This window comes from Cryptomeria japonica, chromosome 11 (assembly GCF_030272615.1).
Source record: "Cryptomeria japonica chromosome 11, Sugi_1.0, whole genome shotgun sequence".
Taxonomy (NCBI): Eukaryota; Viridiplantae; Streptophyta; class Pinopsida; order Cupressales; family Cupressaceae; genus Cryptomeria; species Cryptomeria japonica.
The window spans coordinates 450,605,673-450,619,767 of NC_081415.1; the positions used below are offsets into that span (position 1 = coordinate 450,605,673).

The 14,095-nt window shown below is 34.8% G+C and overlaps 1 protein-coding gene across 6 annotated transcripts; it reads right to left on the reverse strand.

The window, feature by feature from the left end:
- Positions 1-1,786: 1,786 nt before the first annotated feature.
- On the reverse strand, positions 1,787-13,575 carry LOC131041400 (granule-bound starch synthase 1, chloroplastic/amyloplastic). Of its 6 annotated transcripts, none has more exons than XM_057974467.2 (15): positions 13,426-13,575; positions 13,125-13,214; positions 8,259-8,657; positions 7,913-7,993; positions 7,660-7,758; positions 7,412-7,501; positions 4,993-5,056; positions 4,776-4,876; positions 4,574-4,683; positions 4,229-4,472; positions 3,914-4,090; positions 3,511-3,702; positions 2,632-2,718; positions 2,377-2,505; positions 1,787-2,258 (listed from the first exon to the last, which is right to left on the reverse strand). In XM_057974467.2, the coding sequence occupies exons 3-15, from the start codon at positions 8,643-8,645 to the stop codon at positions 2,142-2,144; spliced, it is 1,878 nt and encodes a 625-aa protein (XP_057830450.1). In that variant the 5' UTR covers positions 8,646-8,657; positions 13,125-13,214; positions 13,426-13,575; the 3' UTR covers positions 1,787-2,141. The 6 variants fall into 6 exon arrangements, with proteins under 6 accessions (XP_057830450.1, XP_057830446.1, XP_057830451.1 ...); XM_057974463.2 differs by having other exon boundaries at positions 8,259-8,683; XM_057974468.2 differs by having other exon boundaries at positions 13,125-13,262; positions 13,426-13,554.
- Positions 13,576-14,095: the final 520 nt, after the last annotated feature.

Genomic DNA, 14,095 nt, shown 5'->3' on the forward strand with positions numbered 1-14,095 from the left:
ATTTTTTTGCCTAATAAGTACACTCTTTATTTAGCCCAAGAGGAAGATGTTCCTCATCTTCTTCATTCTTCATTGTGATTGTGATTTTGTAGAAGGCATTTGGAATAGGTTCATAAACAACTTCAATCTTAAGTGGACATTTTAAAGTTCTTTCAATGATAGTTTGGAAGAGTTTGAATTTGGTTGTTTTTCATATTCTCCAAAAGTTGCGGAGTGCAATTTCTAAAGCTTGACCCAAACTTCTTTTCATTGGCTATATCATAATTTTTAGTTGGATTTCAATTTTGAAGGAGGGGTTTTGGGCCTATTAAGTGCATTCCTTTTTAGGCCAAAAGGAAATTAGTCCTCAATTTTGAAGGAGGGGTTTTGGGCCTATTAAGGGCATTCTTTTTTAGCCCAAAAGGAAATTAGTCCTCATCTTTCTTCATTGTAGTAAGTGTAATCTTTATTTAGCCCAAAAGGAAGTCAGTTATCATCTTCTTCATTGTGATTGTGATTTTGTGAAAGGCATTTGGAATATTTCATAGACAACTTCAAATATTAAGTGGACATTTTAAAGTTCTTTTTTTGATAGTTTTTCATATTTTCCGAAAGTTGTGGGGATTGTAGCTCCAAACTTCATGAAGGTCGTCTATTCTCCATACAAAACAACACTTGATCCAAAACACAAAATCTGCAAATCACAACAAATTTTTATGTGATTTCTACTAGTTCGATGCTCTTAATCTACCTTTTCAATGGTGGTGTTTTACAGCCAAAAAAAAAATTTGCTGAAAAATTAGATTAATATTTAATACTTTTAAAAATACTAATGAATGAGATAGAACATTGGTGTCGTCCACCAATTGACAAACTTTGAATCCAAGGATGTTAAATAATATCATAATAGTAATGTCATTGCCATAGGAACTCACTTTGTAACAAAGGTCGAAAGTTTAACTTTTGATCCTTTAAAAAAAAAAAAAAGAACTTGCTCCCTTTTATAATATTTTATCTTTATCCAAAAAAAAAAAAAACTTAAATATTGTTGATATTATCAAAACATTTATATAACAATTATAAAGACTATTAATAATGATTGTAATTTTTAGTACAGAAATTTAAAAAAAATAAAAAATTAATAATATAAAAATATATAATAGAAATAGAAAGGAAAATAAAATAAACTAATAATTGTAACCATCATAAGAGTAATAAAAATACAACATAATAATATTGATAATAATTTTTACAACTATAAAAATAATTATTGAAACTATTAGAAGCGCCTATGCATTGAAAGGAATAGGAAAGTTACAGCTGGTGACATAAATGAAATAGTATTAATTATTATAATTATAAAGATAATTAATTTAAATGAAAATTATAATAATAACTAAAAGTAGTAAAATTGATGAGAATTATTGTGAAGAGTAATTTATTGAACTTAAATATTGTATTAAATATTGAAATGGAAATTAAATGTGACAAACTAATATGCAACTACCCCATACTATGCTACAAACGAGGAGGTGACGAGGAGGTGTAGGATTTAATTTGTGATCTCTTATCTCCACCACTAGATCACCTCTAGATAGGGTTAAAAGAAAATAGAAATGTTCTCCATAGTGGATACAACCGCTTTGCTATCACTTAAATTACACCTCATGGCCATGTATACCAAGAAAAAGATACAACACCTTCGCTATCAATTCAATTATAGTTCATGGTATGTATAACAAGAAAAATAACATTGCCTACACAAATAGGACTTTAATGGACATTCATGCAAAATGAAACTCAGAAATCTGTTAAATCTAAAGATTCTAGAATTGATTTTCAGTATATCTGTAAGATAAAGTCTCATTATCGCGTACGCATAATATATGACAGGCATTTTTTCGACTCTACAAAACATGAAAAGCCACAAACTATTTGGCTAAGTTTACTTGGTCCTGCCACTTAAATTCCAAGCAGATCTGGCCATGGCCACACCCAAGATTGGTGTATTACGGTAAATTATTCTAAAAGTATCAGTACTATTTTCAACCCAGCGGGGCACCAGAAAATGCAGTTACGCAAATTTATTTCTATTGTCGCTCATGAGGTAATCTTACAAATCTTAACACAATTTTATGTGCGAGACATCTAGGAAGAACTTCTCAAGGAGTGGCTACATTTGTTAATGCCATAGGAGCAATTTCATCGCCCTCTTCACCAGCTTCACTACCTGCAACTTTCAAACTCAGCAAAACATGCTCCCACTGCCGCGCTGGACCCTGTTGCGAAGAAATCAAACCCAAATCAAGTAAAATGATTGAATTCGATGAAGTTAATCTAAGAATCATATTTCTGCTTGGTAGCTTGCAATCGTTAGCATCAAAGAAGAAAACTCACCTTCCATGAAAAATCTTGGTCCATGCAGTTCTGCACCATGGTTGCAAAGGCAGGTGTTCCATACACCTTAATAGCTCTCTTTACTGCTTTAGCAATGGCAGCCACATCCGCAGGGTCAACTTCTTCACACTGTAAGCCAGCAAAGTTCAGCATCTCTTTAACGAAACACAAACACAAAAAAAAAATATAGCACCATTGTACTTTGTACATTTTTATGTCAGGTTACATTAATGGGGAATTTTCTTTGGCACTTACTTCAACATTGAAAGCACCCATTTGAAAGCCTGTTATTCCTTCTTTCACAGTATCCACTAATCCACCTGTTGAGGCAACTATAGGTACCTGCACGTAACAGCAGAAAAAGAATATATAGAATACAGTTTTGCAGTACTCTGGTGCTCAATACATACATACAACACAGGACAACGCCAGTACAAGAAAGTCCTAGTTAAAACTTTAGCAATGCAGCAAGGAGAAGCAACTTCAACTGGAATGAATACGATAATTGGATTATGTAAAAACCTCAGATTTCCTACTTTGATGTTCCTTTACCATAATAGGTGCTCTGTCTCTTATGTGCTAAGGCCCCTCTTTTATTGAACAAGGTACAGAGAGATTACCCTACAATGGATATTCCGTTAAGGATAACAAACAGACATCGCTGGAAGGAGAATGCAAGCATATGAACAAGGGCAATAGGTGACAGGACTTCTGTTGGTGCATGCGTGGATACAAAATTGATCAAGATTGGAACACTCAAATAAGAACAAGAGGGTACTAACTTCCAAGCTTGTCTCCCAGGGAATTCGGTACTAATTTCTAATATGACTAGACTTTAGCTTTAGAAATGTGGTTTCAGATAACCCTGAAATTAATAGCGGTTAATCTGCAAACATTATGGTTCAAATTGTATATGTAAATTTACTCTGTGATCCCAAGGGGTCTCCCATGGATGCTAACAGAAAATATATATATTTCACTTTATTTCATATGTATGTATTTCTTGGTTCTATTTTATAGAAGATAGAAACCTATAACTATGCTCTTTAAATGGTGGTTCTCAATACCTGTCTACATGAAAGAAAATGAGGACAATGCGTAAACACAAATAGGACAAGGTTATTTTTCTCATACCGTTCCATATCGCATTGCATGTAGTTGGATAAGACCACATGGCTCAAACCTGCTAGGAATAATCATGAAATCTGCTCCACCTGTTATCATATGAGCAAGTGGCACATTAAATTTTGCAACTCCTCTGAAATTCTCTGGATATTTCTCTTCTATCTTCTCCAGCTGCTTCTCCAGGTACTTTTTCCCTGTGCCCTGAATTAGAAAATTAAAAAAGTGGTCACAAAATTAAGTATAAGAGGATTATTTGTGACACGTTGAGACAATAACTTGCTCTACAGTTGAATTCATTTCTTACAAGTGTCATCATGTATTGAAACGGAACATTCCTTGACCTGGATTTGCATATACATCCCTTTTAATTCTCATAATTTTGCAATGGGGAATTATTGAATAACATACTTACAAGCACTATGATCTGCACATTTTCATCAGCAAATTGAGAAACAGCCTGTGTTAGAATATCAGACCCTTTTTGCTCTTCCAATCTGCCGATAAAACCTATGACAGGAACATCTGGATCTACAGGAAGTCCAACTTCAGCCTGCAATGCCTCCTTCAGGCGAGGTTTTGCATCTAGGACCTGTAGGAGCCCATGTTTGTTTATATATATTGCAAACTTATTGCAAACTTGAATTACTTTGCCTCTTTATCAATCACAATTCAGTGCAGAAAAATAAACCTAGATATGCAGGACTCACTCATTTTCATGTTTACTTACAGTTGTGGCATCATAATTAATTTCAAGATATTTGTCTTTTGAAGGATCCCACTCTTGGATATCCATTCCATTCACAATTCCTGTAATGCCAGCCTTGCGAATGGTATTATCCAACTCTACTCCCCTATCTTCTCCAGAAATAAGCTCCTTTGCATAATAAGGGCTCACAGTAAGAACTCTATCAGATTCCAGTATTCCTGCTTTCATCCAATTAATTTTTCTTCCTTTTACTGGCTTATTGTATCTGTACAAACAAGAATCTTGTGAGGCATCTGATATATACAAATAACTAGCCTTTGAAACATACAATTGACCAAACCATCAAAAAATGAGGAAGCTCTTTACCCATCCATGAAATCAAACGAGCTCTTCAACTCTTCAGGAAGATTAAGAAGTGAGAACTCTGAAGCAGCAAATCTTCCTTGATAAGCTATGTTGTGTATGCAAAATACAACCTGAGTTCATCGATGGCATCAAATTTCAGTTCTAATCAACTCAAAACATTCTTCATACAGTTGAAATACACATCAACTATAATATTGGATACCTTGGCATTTTTGAAAGAACCAGCAGGTTTGTAGATACTTTTCAAGTAGCAAGGAAGCAAAGCTGTATGCCAGTCATTGGCTATGAACACAACATCCTCCCCTATACAGTTAAAAATCTTGTTTCATCAGAACCATCACAAGCAAGTGTCAAGGAGTTAAAAATATAAATGATTGAATGAAATTATGGTTGACACCTTGGAAGATTTAAGAACTTACCATAAGGTCCACTGAAATACTCATTACTTGATAAATTGAGAACCCTTGGAGCTTCAATAGCTGCCTGCAAAATCAAATCCATAAACAGAGATTATACTTGCTTCCCCTTTCTCCATAGAGATGGCAACTGGAACATTGTGAAAAATGTTCACATATTTGACACTCATCAAGAAACCTAGAATTTTAAGAATGAAAGGTTAACGATATTAGATATTATTTCACAACTATGTACTTTGGTAAGAAAGAAGAAAGGTGGCAAGCCAACATGCTGAACTAGGAACAATATTGTTATCATAAGAATTCCAGCAATGAAACTAGAAGCTCTCAAACAAGGAATATAGTAATTGTTACTTGATTTAACTGCAAATGAACACGAAGAAAAATATTTTAAGTATTTCATTCTCATAATTGACTTGAAGTACAAAGGCATAGTCAATAATCTGACTCTGGTCATTTCAAAATTCACTGAAAATAAAATTTTACGATTTTTCTAGTTTAAAATTTATGGTAAAAAGTATCAATTCGTATCATGTTTAGAAGCAACAGTATCAATTTGTATCATGTTTAGAAGCAACAAAAAATAGGTGGAATATTTAACAAAACTCAAACTGTTATATGCCAAAACATCAAAAAGGGTCTGGAAAAATGGCAAGAATATAGACAACTTTGCCACAGTAACAGACAATAAACAAAAAAGGGGCAATAGCTAAAATGCTTGTACAACCTGGAATAAACAAAACATGGTAAACAGAAAAGGAAACATTGAAGCAAATAATAATAAGTTAAAAGGCAGCAAATACCCATCATTAACAAGTCCCGAAACTGAATTTTGTTCTTTCTTTATTTTAGTGAAACAATGATTAGGAGCAAAAGTACTTCGAAAAATGATTTTATGGAGTGCAAAATTGGAAGGTTTAGAATTTCTTGAATCCAAAAAGTTAAAAGAGAAGAGAGCATTCAAATAACTGAAAAATATGAAAGCTACACATTTAGTGAGCAATAAGAAGTTCGACGATGATTCAGAATCACACAAAGTTCCCATTGCATCAACTCAAGGAATAGTTATGCTGGACTTCAGGTTGCAATTAGATCAAAGCTTCCTTTCCTATAAAAGCTTGAATTTTCAGTAATTTTCCTATGGAATGCCAAAAGGCCATAGAGCTAAAAAAAATCCTCTCCTAACCATGCTACAGAGGCACCAGAATTACAGGTCATGGTGAAGAATAAGAAGCATTAGCAAAATGAGTTGGTCAAATACCACTGAAAAAGTCTTGGAGCACTTACAATTTTCCATCATTATTTTTGAATCAAATTCAAGAACAGTACAAAAATTGAAAATAACATAGCATCGAGCTAGCCTGTGCATTTCTTAGGAAGTAGAGTCAGACTACGGAAAATTTGACTCCCCAGGAAGAACATTTTGAGTCATGACCGTACTTCAACATGAACTAACGTTAACTTTATGTTTTTTCTGTAGGTGAAGTACAGAGGCTCAAATTTTCAATGAATAACAGAAATTTGAACTGATAGTATAAGACAAAATTGCCAAAATCAACCTCAAATCCATGATAAGCCCAGCAAGAAGTTGAGAAATTTGCATGTGGTCAACATTGAAATTCTCCATGCAAGTTAAATAGAAATGATAGAGAGCATTTAAGGAAAGAGATAACAAATTAGTTATAATGCTAGTGCATTGATGATGTGGTTGTGATGCTGTTAGGCTTAAACAAGATTCATTTGTATGTTCAAGTTGGTTCAACATCTTGAGCTTTCAATGCACAATTGAAAAGCACAAGTTTGCGTATCACATCAGACTTTAGCTCTTATGAATCGGCACAATACATGTTGCATTTCATTTAAAATCATGGGCAAATTCGTTCTCTAGAATTGTACAATGCATGCATTATAAAGAAGAATCTTAAGATAGCAACATGTGGACCCCAAGGATGATGCCACTGGTTCCCCCACCCTGGGACATTCTTGGACTGTCATAAGGGACTTTAATTGATAGTTTGAATGGTGATTCTGATGCTAGTGCATGTTTATTAGGAACAGGTCCTCCCATTTTAGCTATTTGGTACATTCTCCCATGTATTGGAAGATAATTTTACTCATGGGAGACCTGTCTGAGTGCTACCTCTTGTCTATTGTAAGCTAGCTGTACTTTTAAAATCCCATAGAACTATCTTAGTCATTGTGGAACATTAATATTGTTTCTTTCTTTCTTTCACAACAATAGAATTGTCATTTTGCACCATCACTGTCTAATATTACTCTTCTAAATGTACAGATTTCTTTTTTCTAGCTATTGGCAGACCATTTCCGCTCTTTCAAACTTTTTAACAAATTTAGTAGTGATTAATACTTGTTTGAATCCTGAAAACACCACAACCAGACAGAAAAGCAGCTAAGAATCAACCTGACATAAGAGGCTAAAACGAAGTTGGTTGTCTTGGTAGTCCTCTCCTGTTTCTGGACCATAAATCTTGCCAGCAGTTTTTCCCCAAACCTGAAGAAACCAATTCAGTGAGAACTTCTAGTTCTAATAAGCTGTCAAGTAACCTGTCCTCTATAAAGTAACAAGTAAAAAATACTTCACATGTATGTTGACAAATGCAGCTGCATTAAAAAATATATAAAAAGTATTAAATAAAAATAAGCAGTGACCTTTTCAAGGAACAATGGGTGATCTATAAAGACACGATCAACTCCCCTCTTGAAGCTATGGAAGAATCGGACACTTTCAATTTTGTCACCTACTTTCAACTGCAATGACAAATAGCCTCAGCTATATCAAACTGAATCTAAATATATCATAAGGTAAATCTTATAATATTTCCCTGGCAGGCTAAAAAGAAATTAATGCTAACTTTTTGCCAATTATAAATGACAAACACATTGATCAAGGTGAATTCCATACATCAATCGATACGTTAGTATCCCATGAGTCCTTGTACTGATCATATCGTGGAGACACTGTCATAACTCGGTGGCCACGTGCCTGCAACAAGATCAGGTTCATTTTTTCAGCATATCTTAAATACTAGCCTTCCAGAGCTTTGCCAACTGCCTGTTCAAATTAGTGCAAGAAAACACTCCCAACATGTACAAAAACAGAAAATAATGATCCATTAAACAAATAGTTTAATTGCATCACTAAGCACACTAATAAATCCTAAGGACGAGATTGAGAAAATAAAGAGAAGCAAGTTCTATTTGATAACAATTTTAACAACAATTTCTGACTTTTACAATGTGAAGCTTACCGCCATGGCAGGGGGCAATCCTCCTAGAACATCACCAAGACCTCCAGTCTTGCTCCAAGGAGCCACTTCAGATGATATAAAAACTAGATTCATTCCAGTGCCACAAATGATAACTCCCTTTGGACCTTTATGAAAATAATTACCATGACTAAGTGCTTTTCTCACTACTTTCTTAAAATTTGCTCCTGCATGCCCCTGAAGCTGTCCAAAGTTTCTGCTCCGTGCAGACCACAGGCCCTGGTAGGATGCACCTTGACCTTGTAAAGAAACATTAGTGCCACTTTGTCTATTCCTAGAAAAGAATGCAGCTCCAGAAGATTGACTTTCAGCAGTATAACGAATGTGAGCTGGACATGCTGCAAAGTTTGAAGCTGTAGCAGAAGCCATTTTGCAGACAAACTGTTTGCCAGGAAATTATCACAATGCTATACAAAAGAAAAATAATATTGAATTAAATCTCCTTCCAAGATTTAATGAAAATGTTTTTTCTCAATGGAAAGAAACCGAATTATAAATATCCTTTGGACAATGCTTTTCTCATTAATCTTTTATGAATTTGTATTTCTATATAGTATATACTTTAACTAAATTTATGTCAATTATTTATAAACAATTACATGACAACAGAAGATGTTGGGTTATCTAACTTGAAAAAGTCTTGAAGGTGATTGAAAGGGTATCATTATTTCAAGGAAAGTCAATGAAGTTTTAAAAGAAGACAATCATAATATTTCTTAATGCGAATTCAATATACAGAAGCCCTTAAAAAGCTAAAATTTTGTACTTAATTTTACATCATTCTGGAAAATTGAACTAGAAATCTGCGAATACAAAAAAGTTAACAAGCCTGATCTAATCAATGTCAGGTGAACCACATTAAATCCTAAAATTCTTTCCATGCTATACATTTCAGCAATTGACAGATTAAATGCTAATCTAAATTGCTAACTACGTCATTCCCAAGTGAGGATTTCTGGAAATTGCTTAGTGGATTGCTCAGTGCATGCAAGTCTCAAAGGAGATTGAGATCAATATTTCAAGAAGATAATCATAATATTTCATAGTGCAGGAATTTAATATACATAAACCCTTTAAAGCTAGAAGTTTGAACTTATTTTACATCATTCTGGAAAATTGAACTGGAAATCTGAATTGCTAACTGCTAACTACTTCAATTCCCAAGCGAGGATTTTTGGAAATTGCTTAGTGGATTGCTGAATGCATGTCTGAGTGTTTAGAAGAGTAAATCTGTCAATCGTCAAACGACATTTTACTCCTGAATTCCTGAGCACTTAGGCTTTAGCTATCAATTTTTTGCCCTTTAATAACTAGTTTGTTTCATACTTAGTTCTCAAGCTTCCACAACACTACACAGAAAGGTTGAATTTGGTCAGAAAAACCTCATATGATATTTATTCAGCAACCAACCTCCCACTGCATGAAACTTCAATTATTAAAACTACACTCCTTAAATGATTCATGATCTAGATTTGTTTCTAACTTGTTACTTCTTTACCTAGGCACTTGTATTGAGTAGAGTCCAAGGATTGCAAAAGCACTTCAGTTGGAAGAATCCAAGATTGCAAAAGTTGGATCAACAAAGACATCTCACAAATCAAACTTTGCAGGGGAAACTCAAAGAGAATTGTACTGTCAAAACAGTTCCCAAGCACCTGGGCTTCAGAAACCTCAATATGCAATAGCTACTCAAAAATATCCACTCCCTCATTTATTTTAATCACACCAGGGCATAGAAAACGGTAAAATCTAAATAGCAGTTCCTAGTAGCATAATATCTTGATCTAAGCAGCCAAGCTTCAGAATAGTGATCTCATTCCATCCTTAATTCTCAATATGTTTCCAGATCCTTAACATCTTGAAAAAACAGAAAAGAATAACTAAAACGATATTTTATTTATGTCCATGAGACCAAAACGGCTCGGAACCACATGGCAACAACAGTCCTATCCAGGTTTGCACAAGTAAAACTGAAATAGGTTAAGCTAAAACTAGAGTTGAGACAATGATAAAGCAAATTACTATTTCATTCAAAAGCATCTGAACTTTTACGAGACTATAACCTTTTTCAGTTCACTAATTAAACCATACTTTAGAGCAAGGAGCCCCGATACGGTAAGACCTTTGCAATTTAAACCTCCTGACATTGCCACTTTAAGTAATACCTCAGCTCGAGAGTTGCGGAATATTAGATCTTTGAATATTTGATTGACGACGCAATCATAAAGCAATTTGAGTATCTATAAGGTTATTCTTCCGCATTATGAAATGATAACTTTCTCGAACCTCGCAAAACATAAAATAGTCAACTCGAAATAATTTAACGGCCATCTTCCTGACAGAAACTCAAATTTTATTGCAAAGTGAGAGATTTGTGAACATTTACTCCGCTATATACAGGGCACAAATATTGAGTAACGAAGCTTGCAATCTGTAACGATATTTTTCATTTACCCTTTACAATACTGGCCCTATGACAAGCTTAGGTTTCCAAGTGTAATAGTTCATTTCCTGAGTGCTATAATTGATTTTAGCTAAAGTCTACGTTATTAAGAACCTACTGGCTACCTATTTAAGAAACTCTGCCGAATCGGTTAAAAACCTCTGATGCTAAATATTTTTGCTTCTGATTTAAGCTGTTTGTGAAACCTTTTCATCATCAACGTTTCGGATCATAATACATCATCAGGATGAAAGCATAGATAGAGAGCATAGAGAGCAGAAATGAGATCTAAAACTTTCCTCCCGTACGCTGACAAGTAGCAGCCAATTGCGGTCATAGTGTCACCAGTTCGAACCCTATGGCTATAATAGTAAATAAAAAATAAAAACGTTTAAAGACGAGATACGAGGATATACCTTCTTCCTCTTAAACAACATGTTGTTTACGTCTTTGCTCCACAAATCTTGATGACATGAATTCTGAGGAGAAAAGTACATCAATTTTCCAAACTTACTTGACCAGTAAATGCATGGCCGCCTGATCTCGTAGACTTAAAAACTACTCGACAAAAGATATATTTCGATTTTTAAGAAACGTTTTCCTCAACACAATCGGCGCTGATAATTTTTAGCGGCATGATCTTGTAGACTTAAAAACTACTTAATAAAAGAAATATTTCGATTTTCAAGAAACATTTTCCTCAATACTATACAATCCTTTAATCGAGCTTCAGCCCAGCCATTTTGCACGATATTCATGTTTCATCCTAATCCTTTCCTGCTATGACCAGGCCTAGCCCAGTCCACTTCCAAAACCGACACAAATTACTTAAGACATTATCACCACCACTGTTAACACCTGAACATAATTTAAGATGCATGCATTTAATATTTCAGGAACACTAACAGAAATGGCGAAGATAACCACTGCCTGACCTGATCAAGTGTGCCTGCTGCTCGCTGTCCTCTCTTATCTTCTTCTTGGCTCTGAATTTGTTCACAGTTTCGCTTCAGGGTTTACAGAATTACAGGTCTGCCATTTATCGCTTCCCCTTGGACACGCGTCATCGAGAGAGTAGGAGGTGTAATGATGTCGTTAGCTTCCGTTTACAGATAGTATAACGGAATTATAGGAAATCAAAATGCAATGGGGCATGCTCCCTCCATATTAGTGACATGCCTCTACATTTGGAGTAACAAAGGTGAGCAAACTAAACGTTAACGGGAAAGACTATATATTAACGGTGAATGGTCCGTAATAATCATTCCCCTGTAATCTATTTGGATTCTAGTGGCTACTTGTTTTCCTTTTTCAAGGTACGGAAACTTTAGGCTCAAAAGTTTTTAAGCACCATACCCAAAAAAAAAATATCGCATTACTTTGTACTTCTACTCTGTGGATTCCCTTGTTTTTAGAGGAGCATTCAACTTTTCAAAGAGAAAAGCGGCTTTTAAGAGTGGATAGTTTCATTTTCAATTGCTCAAAAAGTTTCCCTAAAATTTAAGTTATGAAGAGAAAATAAAGTTTTACTTGAATAACACGACTAGACCATGGGTGTAGGTATGTTATTTTGTTTGATGTATGTTTAGATTTAATTTTATTATTTTAAATTTTTTATAAGTATATTATGGATTTTTTTAAATGAAAATGCATTATATTTAGTCTTTTAATTTATATTATGTATTCTAGGATAGTATGAGATTCTAATTATTTGGATTGTTTGTTTTAATTTTTTTAGTATGTATTATTATAAATTATTATATTTCATGAATAAGAGTTGTTTTTATGGCGATTCTAATTTTTCAACCTCTAGTTTCCGCTGCATAAAAATTGGTATCAATTTATCTATGTTTTCTAACGTTAGACCATTTTTAGATGTTCATAATAATGAATTATTGTGAAACATTATATGACTTCATATGATGCATTATTCTATAAGAAGCATTGCACATGATTATCACAATGTGTCTCTCTCAAACATGATAAAAAATTAACATGTAATGATTTATGAAATTTTTTATCATTTCATCTTTCATTCTCCATATCAACCCATTTGAGATTGATTTCCAAGTCATTAATGGTCAAGCTATTACATCTTCCTTGCCACTCATTACTTTTATTCACAACAAAATTCCTAATAATGCTTATCATGGACCTTTGTATGTTAAGGATGTCATTCAACACCTGTCTATTAACAATCTTGGGGAAATTCTATATGTTTGTATAACAAGTCTTTATTAAATTCTCCTTTACCAATTTATGATTGTTCTCATAATATGATGGACCCTAAATGCTCTAGTGGCTCTCTTTCAAATAATGCAAACTATACAATAGACCCATTTACCAACAAACTAAAGAAACTTAAATCTGGCTCAGTAATCTTAAGATCTAAGATGCCTCCTTACCGAATGATCTTCCTCCTGATCGCTACGAAATCCGCGCCTCTTTTGATTAGGAGCCAATCACAACAAATATCCCCGGTTCAAGCAAACAGCCTGAACAACAAACAGCAGCAACGAAAAACTTACAAATTCGGATCTTGCCTCTTTTTCCATTCACAAGTTCAAATTTCAATGCTTTAAATTCCCCAAAACAACTGACTCAAACTTTTCGGTTTGAATGGGCGAAGCAAATTTGCACTTAAATGTAGAAATCAGCTTTGGAAAATAAAGTCGCAGATTGAATGAATGAAAGATATTAACTCACCTCGAGTTGCGAGTGTTATTGCTGAAGCTCCTAGAGCGGGTCTGGCCTGCCTGAAAGATAGAAGATTTCACACAACCAAGCTTGGCATTTATTGGGAAAAAAATGGAGCCACAGTGCCGGAACGGGACACGTGCTGCATAGCCACTGGGGACCGTAATTCTACTGGACATAATCTCAGCGATTAGCCAGAGAATTGGGATCTGGAAACGGAATATGCTGGAGAAGTCGCCGGCATGGGGTCCGCGGCCGTGGAATGGACGGTCTGTAAACGGAGAGGGCACATTCACCCAGCCAAGCATTGTTTAGCGTGTCCTTTTATATGACTTTTTGGTAAGACCTGCTACTGGCCCATTTTTATTCACGACTCCCGAGGAGTCGAACTCGTGACCACGAGAGAAGTGAATCGCGAGAGATAGAGGATCTTTTGCTCTTGAGATGCGTGATTTTACCATGGAAATGTCCGGCGAGGATTCGAACTCGGAATCTGAATGAAACAAGTCACACAGGTTGAATTTGATAATATTAATAACGGGCTGGTATTTGTGCGATGTGATGGCGAAGTAAAAGGCAGTAATATGTTTTAGTGGGCCGCAGGGACGCGGTTGCGCTTCCCGTCCACGTCCAGCTGAGACGATTGATGGTGAAGAATTAAATCATACAGAATTGTGGT